Consider the following 14,617-nt stretch of genomic DNA (forward strand, 5'->3'; position numbering starts at 1 on the left):
CTCTGACTGCCTGTTTCAATTTGGCTTTATATTTGGTTTTAGGACATAAGCAAGGAAATCAGGGATGATGCCTAGACAAAATAAATGACACATAATATAATAAGTATATTTACTCTATATAAATTAGGGCTGTCAATGGATTAAAATATTTAATCGCGATTAATCGTGAGCTTAGAAGTATAAGGTTCTATCTCCACTTTTGGTCGAAATTGAGTTTTTGACATAATCTGATCCATTAGGTGTTTATTAATGCCTGTGTGGTGTTATTTTTGTAAAAATATATTTTGTTAGTTAGTTATTATTAGTAGATTATACTACATAACAGTTTTGCCAGCTGGGATGTAAAACTTTGATGCTCAATATCTCAGAACTACCCTAAACGGAGATAGAACCTTATAATTCTAAACTCACGTAATTGCAAGATTGTTAACTCACGATTAATTAACATTTTTTATCTGTTCTAAATGTACTACTACAAACTATCCAGCGTGGCCTGCCTTTGGCGAGGGGGAGGAGGGTTCTCTGCATCAGCCGAGTGCTTGGCCAGCAAGTGGTATTTGAGAGTCAACATACCCCAGAGAACCATCTGGAAGAGTTTTAAAGCTGAACTTTCCATTCAAAAGACCGTTTTCTTTCTCCATTTCTGCTCAAAGAGGTTTGTTTCTGCTAGCCATCCACAACGTTGCTGCTGCATCGCTTCCTGATTTTCAAAACTACGGACCGGCCCGAGGCCCAAATCACAGAACGTCTGTGAGTTAATCTCGCATCAAAAAAATGTGTGGCGATAAAAGGAATTTGCTTTCAGTCATTATTATTGCGTTAATTTTGACAGCCCTAATATAAATATTAGAAACCACAACATTATGAAAATATGGGTGTAGACTGTTGGACTGTGTCACTTGATCTCAATTCTTTGTATCACCATATCTCTCATTTCCTTTATGAATCAACCACTGTGTTATGTGAGCTAGACAAATGAGCTAACATAATTAGAAGTCTGACCAGTGTATCTATTAGCAACATGACGTATGTGGGTTGATTACATTTATCATACACCGACAAAGTGGAGTTATACAGAATGTCGAGGAAATAGGTATCAATGGTGTTAAAACACACAAGCAGTATAAATCCCTGTTAGAAACAGTACTACACAAAATTATTACACCGATAGAACAATGTGATAGCAGTACACTGAAGATATGCCCTTTTCTTATGAAGTACAGCTACATTTAAGGAAACACATCTCACGATTGATTCACTAACCACTCAAAATAATCATATAGATTTCCCATAGACTTGCAAACTAATGTACAGTACAAGAGCATTAATTCACTGCGTTTTCTTTACGGCAGACTGGTCCTGAGTGCTGTGTCGGACTACTTTGCTGCTATGTTCACCAGCGACGTGAGAGAGGCAAAGCAGGAGGAGATCAAGATGGAGGGAGTCGATCCGGAGGCCCTCAGATCCCTGGTTCATTTCGCATACACTGGTGAGTGCTCGTAAAGATGTTCACTAGCTCTTGTAAGTAGTTATGAGACTTCTGAAATGCAGCATGATTAAAATGGATCAATAAGGCAATTCATCACTGGACTGACTGACCGGACAGCACTTCAACATAATGTTGCTTTATTTTACAGGACAAATCCTCTTTGATAAGTGCTGTTGTTGGAAATATCCACAGTTTTAAGTTAACATAATGATGATTGATCCACTTAGTTCGATTGCAATACTTCTCCAACCACTGTGTTTGCCATTATGGCTACCTCCAGTCGTGACGTGACAATATATTTTGCTTGTCCTCTTAACATTGCAGGCGTCCTTGAGCTGAAAGAGGAGACCATTGAGAGTTTATTGGCGGCAGCTTGCCTTCTCCAGCTTTCACAAGTCATCCAGGTTTGCTGTAACTTCCTGATGAAACAGCTTCATCCCTCCAATTGCCTGGGAATACGCTCCTTTGCAGATGCCCAGGGCTGCGTGGACCTGCTCAATGTGGCGCATAACTACACCATGGTAGGAGGGCGAATATAGACCACATTTACATGGCTGTGTGGGCTAAATTATTTATTTTGTAAGAAGAGATTGCACACTCAAAGTGACTCTTCATTGCATGAATACACAAGGGGATCTTCGGAAAATGAAAGCTATAACAGTAACACAAGTATTTAAATATTTAGTTTAATTAACACTATATGTACTTTCACTTGAAACGCAGCCCACACTGTAGTAAATCAAATGAACCTTGCTCCACATAATCTAAAGTGCTGACAGGATTTAATATGAGCCTTTTTCCTTATATCAACTCTTAATATTGTGAATGCAATATATATATTTCTCTCTCCCTATATATAGGGAGTCATGGCTTGGTATACTGTACATAACACATTGAATATTTGTGACCGTCCTCTGTTTTGATGCTAGTTAATTTAAATAACCTGTCATAACCTGTAAGGAATGACACTGTTAGTGTCTTGGTTTTTTATATCATCTAATTTAAGCAGAGAAATGGGTGACGTCCACATTTGAATAGAAATTGAACAGTTTCATGCTTTCACTTTATCTAATTTGGTTATGTGGCTGTCAGTATAAGATACCACGATGCTTCACATTGATTAGTGCACTGCCAGACTTGTGAAAATGCAATTTCTATATATTTCTGCGAGGGATATTTGCATTGGATTAAGATTCATGCACATGTTTGTCAGATAACGTCTTGCTGGCCATGCAGAAGTGACCGCATGAGGCGAGCGTTATCTCCTAGAGGACATCTGCTCAGCTTGTTTACATAGGCCCCTTCCAGGACCAGGAGGTTAATCTAATCATCAAACTGCACAAGAGGGCCAACTTCCCGTTCAATCACTTCAGTAATGAGCAGCGAGAGCTCTGGGCTTCCTGGAAGTCCGTCCTCTGGGTTGTGAGTGGAGCGAGTTGTGTTTTGATAAGCTTGTTTTTCCTGGTTGAGCATGGCAGCTGAGATCCGCCTCTGACATCCGTTTCCTATTATGAGAGAGTGGCCCTTTTTATGTTGCAGTAGATAAAAATGTATTGTGTTATTGTTTGGGATGACAGTTTTTCTTTCCAGCAATACAACTTTATTTTAGTTACATACATAAATACTACAGATATTTGATTTTGTGAATGAATCCCAATTCAGAAACATAACAAAATATAGCAATCTTTCTTTGCCAGCCTTTGCAAATTGGATGGTAATCAAAATGTTCTTGAAAAGTAATTCTCCCAGCCTGACTCCCATTAAACATCAGCGTTCCTCCTCAGAAAACACTGTTATTACACAATTACTCTTTTGCAGTAGTTAAATCAATTAGTATCCTCTCCCGCTGATCTTGTTTTCCAAGCAGTTTACCCAACAATGAGTTTGCCAGCATTTGAAAACATCCTTTTAAATGTTAATGAAACAAACTTGGTTGAGCTTTCAATTTTGTTGTCAGCTGTGCGGGACTGGTAATTACAAATAATTGGTCTAAAGCAACGTCAGAGAGTTGGATGGCATTTCTCCCTCAGTGTTACCACAACAGATCGATAGATGTCCCTCATTTCATTAAGGCTGTCTGTGTTAAGCTCTTAAAACCTGCTCTCATAATAGATCGGACCAAGATGCTGTAATTTGTTGCAAGTTGATGATCAATAGTGTGCTTGTTTTTAGTAATTGTTGAGCATCCAGTCTAAGTTATTCAGTCAGCTTAATAATTAATGTTCAGTGTTCTCGTTCAAAAAGGAATCACGGTGTGATTATGGCCAAGGATTGCTCTGTATGTCTTTCATGTGTTTAAATGTTGTATATAACACACTAGAGGCGTAGAGGCGGCAGGGTGTTTTATATAGCATCATCTGTAATGGAACTGCCCAGAGACAATGTCCTTGAAGAGGTAGGTAGCCATGCAGCGCTGTAATATCGCCTAGGCTTCTGGCCAGTTAATGGAAGATCAATCTTAAGAAAGGCAATAGAGAACAGCTTTCACAAAACTTAGAGCTGGACAATGCATTGGTGTGATGGTAATGTTAGTGTGCAGTGCCTTTCTAATTCTCATTAAAAGGCTTATAATAGTTTAATGGTGCAATGTACGATTAGCAGCAAAAATTTCGTATAAGCTTATGAAGAGGCTTTTTTTTTTGATGCTTTATGCCAGATTGATTTGTATCCTGCTGTTGTGTGGATCAACTTATTTAGTGAGCTAAGTAAAACAGATGACAGTTTCATCTGTTCATTCAAGACTTGTGAGAAATGGAGAGTAGTCCACAGTCAGTTATGTAATAATTGTAGATAGATACCTCTAAATTGGCATCCTCTATCTATTTGCCTTGATTTTTCTTTAGCTCTCTGTCCTTGTGCCATTTGGTCCTCATAGATATAGAAACACAACCACATACACACAGCGCTGCACTGAGCGTACTCCTCGGCTAATGACTGATGATTATCTGCCTCCTACATGTCTGCTCTGTGTTCCAGGAACACTTCCTGGAGGTCATTCAAAACCAGGAGTTCCTGCTGCTCCCCACGGCTGAGATTGTTAAGCTGCTCTCCAGCGATGAGATCAACGTCCCCGATGAGGAGACCATCTTCCAGGCTTTGATGATGTGGGTGCGGTACGATGTCCAGCATCGACAACAGGACCTCGGGGTGCTTCTTGCCTTCATCCGCCTGCCTCTTCTTCCTCCACAGGTGAGATAGCGGGTAAAGGGGTGGACGTGGTGGCTGAGGAAAAGGTATGATAAGGATCATATGCTGTGCTCTGGCTTGACTTTGTAGCTGAGGCTTAGGCTGTAATAGTGCCTCCCGTGTCCTCACTGTCAAAAGAAGGTGTCATTTTTTTACTTTACTACTCTAAACCTCTCCAGGGTGGAATTTCCTTGATTTATAGTGCACTTGTTCACAAATGTTTTCTTAATATTTATACAGGTTTTCAGTCATGTTTGTGTGTAAAATGGCAGGAAATGAAGTGACAAATGCCCAATTCAAATGTCTTGTTTTGTCTAAGCAACAGTCTAAAATACAAAGACATTTCAGTTTACTTTCATATAAGACAAAGGAAAGCAGCAAATCATAGCTGAGATTCTGGAACCAGGGAATATTTAGCACTTGAAAGTCGATCTACTAATTGATAAATCGACTACTTGTTTCAGATTTAAGTACCATATATTTACTGCAAGAGCACCACTCAGTTCACCCTCGGTCTTCCAGTTGACCACTGAAAGGCAATGAACTACTGCATTGTCAATAATCACTTTGTTTATGTCGGGGGTTGAAGAAAAAAACTCTCCCCTCTCAGTGATAAATCCAACTGACAATATGACAACTACACATGAGTTTTTATATGCATTTTTAGGCTATAAATAGCTTGCTTATGTTTGAATTATTATTGTTTAAACACTGCAACTCATGTTTTATGAATGCTGTATTTCAGAGAAAAAAAGCATTGTTTTACAACTTTGTCATGTCAAATTTACATAACATCAAACCCAGCTAAGCAATTCTTGACAGATCTGAATTATAAAACTATCTAAATTCATTTAAATATATTCATATTTTTTAAATCACTTGTATTTTATTTTTCACTGTATACTGGGTGAACAGAAAACAATCCACAACATTCTTGTCTGCAAGCAAAAAGTTTTCATGAATAAAAGAATATGTGGAAAATCTGGATCTAACAGATAACATATCTCATCCATTGACTGGGGAGATATTGTTGGCTGTGAGGCAAATAAACAACAGAAATGAATCATTGTATTCGTCAAAACCGGTACTGTATTGAGTAGAAACTGAAAAGATGAGCAGAGTAGTGCCACTGACATTACTTGCAGGCATAACATAATCAATAGTTATGTACAAAACCTTATTTCATGAAAATGAAATGTGTGGTGAAATATTCAATAAAACCACGTAAAAAATGTTCTCTTTTAAAAGCAACTGCTTCAATCTGCAGTGTGGGCTCAATATTATATTGAGGTTAGATATTTAAGACGTTCAAGAAGTATTTTTCAAAAGATTTGGTGAGACATTCTCCAAACAGATACAAGATATCACCACTGTGGCTACAAATGGTTCATTTCCTGCATTTAACATAAACCCTATGAAGTATTAATCATGTATTAATTTAAAGACTTGCTGTTACCACATCTAAAGATCTATTTATGTGCAAGGGTCTTTGTGTTACATGGGATTATCTGTTATTTAAGACTTCACTCTTTATTCTACATGAGATTAACCTGGTTTTGCATTAACAGGCTTTTCATTACATGTCCTCAAAGGTGATTTGTATAGATACTGTATACATTTGGCACTTTTTCTACACATTACATTTCATGATGTAGTCTATTAATGAGATTCCTTGAAATGTAGCTCCTTGCAGATCTTGAAAACAACAAGATGTTCTCTGATGACCTGGAATGCCAAAAGCTGCTGATGGAGGCCATGAAGTACCATCTCCTGCCTGAGAGACGTCCCATGTTTCAGAGCCCAAGAACCAAACCTAGAAAGTCCACTGTGGGCGCACTTTATGCTGTAGGAGGGATGGATGCTACCAAAGGTGTGGCCCGTACGCAGTAGTTATAAATGCACAGTAACGCAGTTTATTTAAATTGTTAATATTTGTTGTGGTTTTAGGCTCCACCACCATTGAGAAGTATGACCTGCGGACTAACACTTGGGTCCAGGTTGGAGTCATGAACGGACGCCGGCTCCAGTTTGGTGTCGCAGTTATAGACAACAAGCTGTATGTGGTCGGAGGGAGAGATGGACTCAAGACGTCCAATATGGTGGAGTGCTACAATCCGATCAATAAAGTGTGGTCCACCATGCCCCCCATGTCAACACACAGACATGGACTTGGTGAGTGTGTTTCATTAAAAAGAAAGTAACACACTGATAGATAATCTCATAATTTGGGCATAAAAACATTGCTTTGCTTTTGCCAGTGAATCACATAAGAACCACCCTGCCATTCCTAAATACATAGTCACATCTAAAAAAAAAAATGTTAAACTTACAAACGTAATGTGGACACTCTCGAGCAGCTAATATGTCAGTAGGGCTGCAACTAACGATCGCATAGTCTTCCAATTATTTTCTCAATTCACCAATTAATAGTTTTGATGAAGATGTAACTATGCATCGAAACGTTAGCCACTGTTATGCACCTTAAGAAATAAAATCATCAAGTAGAAGACATCCGTGTTGCACCGGCAATTCTTTGCTATTTATAATAGTTTTGTCTATTAGTTCAATATCATGTATAACATAGAAAATCATCAAATCCTCCCATTTCAGAAACTAGGATTAGTGTATATTTGGTATTTTTGATTGATAAATGATTAACTGATCACTAATTCATTGATTAATCGACTCTACTCTTTTCAGCTCTATATGTCATCAAGAAAATGATTGTAAAGTTCTCAATCTTTCTCTTTCCACATTTGATATGTGATATTTTAGTTCCTTCTTATTTTATTATTATGCTTTCAGAGGATGTTGACCATAAAAACACAATTCTTTCAACTGTTTCAAGGTTTGAGGTTTTAGCTCGGTCAGGCTACCTGATGTTATGAAACACTAAAAACTGCAGGATGCATGCTCAGGAGGGTCACAGCTGGTGTGCTGTAAAAAAAAAAAAAAAAATTATACATTTCTTTTTAAGATAGATCTTTGATATTTTCCCATTTCCCTATCAAAGCTTGGCAGGCTGTTTTGGCCCTGCGCTTCCTTACCCTTCCCTGCCCAACAAATCTCATATCAGAAGCGTTTTGATTCACAGTTGAAACAGGTCTGGGTAACAGAACAGGGAGATCTTGTCAAAGCATTCAGCTTGCTCACCCAGTGTGGTCGGAGGTATCAGTCAGCCCAGGAGATCACACTGTACAGATTTCTTGTGTTGACTTTGATCTTTCCCATAGCAAATATCTCTTGCTGCTTTGCTTGTGGCGTGCATATTTTGAGTCTGAATATATTTGAGCTTAGTGTCTACCAACATCCCTGCCCAACCATTTCCTGCTGTGTGCATTATGGGTAAGGACAAGAAAAAGTATTTCTTTTTTATTCCAAAGCCACCAGTCGGTAATAAAAGGAAGTCTCACTGCGAGAATAGTTTCTGTCTGACAGTGTTTATGTTATTCGAGGTTCTGTGAATGTGGTTTTGCCCTCATGTTCCCTCCAAATAATTGAACTCTCACCAAAGGAAATAAGAATGGTAATATAAAAATCCATTGTGTTAAAACATCTTTTTGCAATGTTGCGGGGGAAACTGTTTTCCTCTGTGACTTGGGAATGAGGAATAACAATGCATTTTTATAGTCTTCCTGCTTTCTGCATAGATTTGGTCAGCCGTATCACTCACTCTGCCCAGTTCTGAAATAATAAATGTACCCCTGCCTCAGCTCTCTCTAAGAACTGTTGAAAGAAAACAAGAGCTTGATTTGGAAATGTCATTTTGTTTCAATGATTATCCACGATCACCATATACAAATACACATATTAGTACACAAGTAGGAAGCACACATTCTTCTAGGTATCATTAATCATCTAATGGGACAATTTTTCTTTTCTTTTTCTTTTACAAAACAGCAAGCCTATTTTGAGTAACATGCATCTCTTGTTTCCATCTGTGTAGGTATTGCTGTGCTGGAGGGCCCCATGTATGCTGTGGGAGGCCACGACGGCTGGAGCTACCTCAACACAGTGGAGCGCTGGGACCCGCAGGCCAGACAGTGGAACTACGTGGCCAGTATGTCGACTCCACGGAGCACCATGGGGGTCACAGCGCTTAATGGAAAGTAAGTTGCTTTATCGAACCTACTGACATTTTAATGCTAAAAATGTGCAACCTTGCACTTTTAGGCAAAGTATATTGTTATCTTTCTGCTACTTTGAAATATCATGAGGTCGAGGTCACTGGCATCTGTAAAGCCACAACAGACACTAAGGAGACAGAAGAGTATGAGCAGTTAATAGTAAAAAATAAAAGGAATGCCAGTGTTGGTGCATGATTTTGAAAGGGCCCCCTCTGTATCAAATATTAGTTTGCTTTTTAAAAGCTATAAAGCATGCATTTTTGTGCATGTCTATTACAAAATCACCTTGTTTATAGAGTTGAAATCTAAGTATGGACATCATGCCCATGTCTTCTTTTAATAAGATATGCTATTTGTTGTGCAAAAATAATAATAATAAGAAAAATAGAGTAAAGTAGAGATTATGTTTATGTCCACCATTAAATATTCTGAAAGTTGAAATTTGCAGACTGTACTGAAATGAATACAAAATAAATTCAAAAATGTGCTTTGGAAAATGGTCAGCAGTAATGTAACACATGACATGGAATAGAGCATGCAATAACAGACATGGCTATGTAACTCAAAATGCAGTGGTTCAGGTAAAGCTGAAGTGCAGTAATAGTTTGACATTAAAAATTATACTTCTTGAATGCAGAATCGACCTTTGTGGTAGTCAACAGCTCAGAGCAAAGGCTGTTCTGATCAGTGTGGTAATTTATACAGTGTAATCTAGACTCTATTAAGCAAAACACGTTGTGTATTTGTATGTATTAAATGCCTAACAACACTATTTGAAAGTAAATTAAGCAAAGAACAGACCAACTCTCAGCCTAATTTAAATATGTTTGTGTGCCAGAGGAGGAAAGAGACTGCTGCTCGGCTACATCCAGTATTCAGTGTTAAAGTCGATGCTGAGTTATTATTGCATCTAGGTCAAAAATAGACAACAAGGAAACTGTTTCCCTAGCCTCTACTTTCTTGCTGTTGGGCCTGTGAGCTACAATCACTTAAAACACTGCTGTGATCTTTCTGGGAGAGAACACTCTCAAGGAAAGGGCATTTGAACAAATGCTATCCATTGCTCACTGCTGCATCGTACAAAATGTGTCACATTTTCACTGTTCTGTCATTATTTTTTACAAACATCTGACAACTGATGTGAGCTACTCCCGCCAGATCCACTAGGACTGTATGTACATGTCAGATGTTTGAGATTTTGAACCCATTTTGTTTAATTTCTCAGATTGTTTGCAGTAGGTGGTCGAGACGGCAGCTCATGTCTGAGGTCGATGGAGTGCTTCGATCCGCACACCAACAAGTGGAGCATGTGTGCACCCATGGCCAAGAGGCGAGGAGGAGTGGGTGTGGCGACGTACAACAACTTCCTGTATGCTGTAGGCGGACACGATGCCCCCGCCTCCAACCACTGTTCTAGACTCTCCGATTGTGTTGAAAGGTCGGTAAACGCTTCTTCTCTGGAGAAAATACACAAACACAAAAATGTTTCGTAAGTGGTTTTGGATTGCAGTCATGGGTTGGGAGGAGGCTGTAAGAACAAAAGGGAGACAAACTCCCCTTGTTCCCCACCCTGTTCCTGCATTTGGCCACCTCTATGATACTCAATTGAAGAGATCATACTTTCCACACATGTTTTTATTTTTACAGATCATAGTTTCCACACATGGTTTTATTTTACAGTATCTGGCTCCATCTGGTGGCCGTAATATCACCCTGACTATGAACCTGAAGTGACTCACAGTACAGCACCTCCAATTCACTGCAAAGAATACCTTCTCCAATTTTTTATTGCAAAGTACGCCATTTTTATGTGCTTCCTATTTATTATTTTGTATGTAAAGAAAACATTTTTTGTCAAAGTTTCAAATAATCCATTATTATTTTGTAAGTGGTGGTAATAGAAATAAAACAAGGATTCCCCTACAGATTAGTTTGAATATATGTAACTATTTTTTGTAGGATGGAAACAATTATATATTTCAGCTTTATATTTTCCACCATTTTTCATTTCAACATCCATTTACTTTCCCAAAAGTTTTCTTAAATAACAGACAGTTAATGTAAACAAATATTCCTTTAGCGCTATCTGAAATCTTTTGTTCTGGGTTCAGTCAGCATGTGACAGCAGTTCAGTGATCTTTAAAACAATGATGTTACTCACATAAAGCATTTTGAATCATTTGTATTGAGCTTGTTATAGTTGTTTAGCTTCCTGTATTGTTAATGTAGTATTCTCCAAGATCAAACAGCGTCATGGCTTTCCGTCATGTAGCTTAATGGAAGCCCATAGGGACGGACTTGATTGTTGATCTAGTTTGATGCATACGTCGTATGGATTCAAAGTATTCAAAATACCCTCAATGTCAAACACTAATGCGAAAACTAACTTTTTTTTGTGTATAACTTGGCTGAAATACAACATGTCACACCTGTGTTGGTTTCTATTGATGGACGTGCTGTGATTGCGTTTAAAACTCAAACTGCGTTATATAATAATATATAATTAAATACATAATTTAAAGTATATCTGTGCATACTAAGTCACATATTTGTGAGATCATGGCTGTTTCACATGCTATTATATGGTTTTGTTGGCACTGTAATTGCATCTAGTTTATATCTGTCATATCATTATTTTACTTATTTTGCATAAAACTGAAGCAAAAACTGCATGAGGCCACTTTAAACTAGTAGTACCAAGTATCAGCAAGACATAACTGAATTTCTGAACATGTCAATTACTTCTTTACCTAGAAATCACTGAAAGTAAATCAAGTAATGTGACATAATCTTCCTCATTTTAGCAGCAATTTATGCCTTCACTGATGAGTTCAGCTCTCTGCGGACCCAGCAGCGGCCAGCTGCTGTCCAAGGGACAATTTTTGCTTTTAAGTTTGAATCTGTATCTCTGTGTGTGGTGAAAGGAGACATCTGTGATTAAAGAGGGGGGACATAAGGATGTCTCGGTTAGTGGGGATGGGACACTGTTTTCCTCTTGAGATTCATGCTAATTGAATGAATTATTTTTTTACAAAAAAATATTTTTTTTTCACCATACCGACCATAATGCAAAAACAATCGGAATATTGCAATTACAGGTATGACCCAAAGACGGATACGTGGACCACTGTGTCCTCCCTCAGCGTTCCGCGGGACGCTGTGGGCGTCTGCCTGCTGGGTGACAGGCTTTATGCTGTGGGTGGATACGACGGTCAGTCATATCTGAACACTGTCGAGTCCTACGATGCACAGAACAATGAGTGGACTGAGGTAATCACATCAACCAATCCTTTATCACAGTTACACAACACAGTTTGAATAATATATTAATATTGTTTTAGATATAAATAGAAATAGGGAACTTTTGACCTTTTAAAATGGTGAAACTTTTAATGGAATTGTAACTTGTTTTTTGCCAGAACTGGTTACATCTAACATCAGGGTTCCAGTTAACACCCTCTGGGAGCATAAATCTGCTGAAGTCACTCAATCCTATCAATATTTTATAGCTTGCTTTGTCTTTTCTCTGTAACCCTCTTATCTGCATGAAGTAAAAATGGGATTCTTTTTGAAGACAGCCTTAGATGAGAAGCTGCATGTTAACCTCTCTGTCGTCCTGTAGGAGGTCCCTCTCAACATTGGCAGGGCAGGCGCCTGCGTGGTGGTGGTGAAATTGCCTTGAGCATTTTTTTTTCTCACGACAGCATGGGAAACAAATGAGAGAGCAGCAGAGAAGAGTGGACAAACAAAACAACGGATCAAGGACACATCCTTTGAGAGTCATGTTTTTTTTCTTCTTCTTTAACTCAGCTTTCCACATTTTTCGAGGGAAACAGACAGAACCTTGCCCATTGTTTCTGTCATTAGTGGACATGCCTACCCACTGGGGAGGACTTATTCAGAAACTGGACTGCATTGCACATTCTCCACATTCTCAACCGATCAAGAATTTTCACAGACTTGGATAAGCTGTAGCAAGTGCCAAGCCTTTGTTGTACTACTTTGTTTTATGAAACGTTCTGTGGATGTCCGTAAAATTAATGTAAAAGTTAAATTTTGAGTATATAGGTTAGTTTACATCTATACAGAGCCTTTTCTTATCAGTGCCATCACATACAGTATATTTTGGGGATTATATTTCACTTTATAGCCACTCAAATGAAAGTTGTAATGATACATAAATGTTACCACGTACCTGGGTCTTTCCTTAGTGGGTGGTCTGAACAGATTCTTGCTCTTTAGCGACAAAGACCGCTGTGAACACTGAGCGTGAAGAATTTGTCCAGGCTACTTTGAAGAACAGGAATTAAATCAATTTTTTTGCTGAATATTATATTTGAACATTTTCTTTTTTATTGAGCCTGTAGCTACAGAACACCAAAGTAATTTGCTTGTCTTAGAAGTCTTGTTACACATTAAATACAAGTTTACAAAATTGTGAATTACAGAAAATATATCATATTGATATTTCACAGTGCTGTACAGATTTTTTTGTGAACTTTCTAAAACTACATTTGTGTTGATAGAATCATGCCTAAACCAGTGCACTCTGGTGACTACAGTTATTATTATTCTTTTGTCTTTATTTCTGGGCATGCTGGCTGAGCGAATGTTTTACTTGATTTATACAATATATTAAGATCACTGTCTGTTCTGTATTTTTAAGGATATGAAGCCTTTGGGGTCATGTAGATGATCTTATTATTCACAACACAACCATTGGATTAACCCAGAAAGATTAGCAAACTGGCTGACCCAAACCAGCTATTTCGGCAGCACTCGGAAACCTGATTTCCACAGCATTTCATTAATGTGACTTTGATTGGAATTTTTAGGTTTGTAGTTGGTTGTTTTGCTCATAAAAGTAAAAATGTTACTAAATTTATCAAAATGAGAACCATTTGTAACTGTAATTATGCCATGTTTTTGGGGCCAAATTTAGTTAGTTTTTATCATAATTTTGTACAGCATGCAAACCGATAAATAAAATGACTTCAGTCTTCTCTGCACGTTCAAATCCATGTTTAGAGCTGAATGTGGCCCCTCAGTGGGCATATTTAGATTTTTCTTGTTCTGCTTTAAGTAAACTAAACTGATTCTTTGACTAAACAGACTTGGACGCTACTTTGATGTTGGCAATAACCTCAATGTTCTTCTAATTGCAGCAACCACTTTTTAAATCCAGCAAGCATGTTTGTTGACAGCGCTCAGCAGACTGAAGACCAACTGCTATTGCTTGTCTTTGTTTTTTTCATTGTTTACCCTCCAAATAGTTTCAAGGTCCCACCCCACCCCACTTTCCTCTTGCTTGTTTGGGTAGATCTTGATGTTTTTTTCATACAAAATATTGGCTTAAGTGTCTAGATGTACAGGTTTAGTCCTTTTCAGAATACATATATCTTTTTCATTTTGAGGTATAGCCCTTTTTTGCACAATCCACAAATCTCCTCTAACTTTCTATTTCTGTTTATCTGCATCTCCTCCTGTCAGATCTTATAATGGAGATCAATAAAGGATAATAGCTTTCACCGTAGTTGACCTCTTCAGAGTATGATATTACTGAAAGCCCCAGAATGTAAAATATCTATGTCAATATATCTCTGCCCAATTAATTCAAAAGCATAGTGCAATGACTGTAGAAACATGAGCCCATAGTGATGAAAATAACTTTATTCTATTTGTCCCTGCAATGGATATGATTGTTTCAAATGTGCAGCATTATATTCTTCTCCTGAGGGTTAGCTCTAAACTGCTTTGTGTTGCCAACCATAGTTTATCAGCTGCAAAAATATGTTTAAAACATAGAGGGATCTAA

The 14,617-nt window shown here is 38.0% G+C and overlaps 1 protein-coding gene across 2 annotated transcripts in view; it reads left to right on the plus strand.

Moving 5' to 3' along the window:
- Window positions 1–14,215, plus strand: part of klhl4 (kelch-like family member 4) — a 28,274-nt gene extending 14,059 nt beyond the window's left edge. For both annotated transcript variants that reach the window (XM_039814209.1, XM_039814210.1), the window contains 9 exons: window positions 1,353–1,489; window positions 1,814–2,010; window positions 4,466–4,678; window positions 6,359–6,545; window positions 6,623–6,847; window positions 8,622–8,784; window positions 10,028–10,240; window positions 11,901–12,072; window positions 12,425–14,215. In XM_039814209.1, coding sequence (XP_039670143.1) covers window positions 1,353–1,489; window positions 1,814–2,010; window positions 4,466–4,678; window positions 6,359–6,545; window positions 6,623–6,847; window positions 8,622–8,784; window positions 10,028–10,240; window positions 11,901–12,072; window positions 12,425–12,484 — 1,567 coding nt within the window. In that variant the 3' untranslated portion in view covers window positions 12,485–14,215. The remainder of the gene's footprint in view (window positions 1–1,352; window positions 1,490–1,813; window positions 2,011–4,465; window positions 4,679–6,358; window positions 6,546–6,622; window positions 6,848–8,621; window positions 8,785–10,027; window positions 10,241–11,900; window positions 12,073–12,424) is intronic.
- Window positions 14,216–14,617: the final 402 nt, after the last annotated feature.

This window comes from Perca fluviatilis, chromosome 10 (assembly GCF_010015445.1).
Source record: "Perca fluviatilis chromosome 10, GENO_Pfluv_1.0, whole genome shotgun sequence".
NCBI classification, from domain to species: domain Eukaryota; kingdom Metazoa; phylum Chordata; class Actinopteri; order Perciformes; family Percidae; genus Perca; species Perca fluviatilis.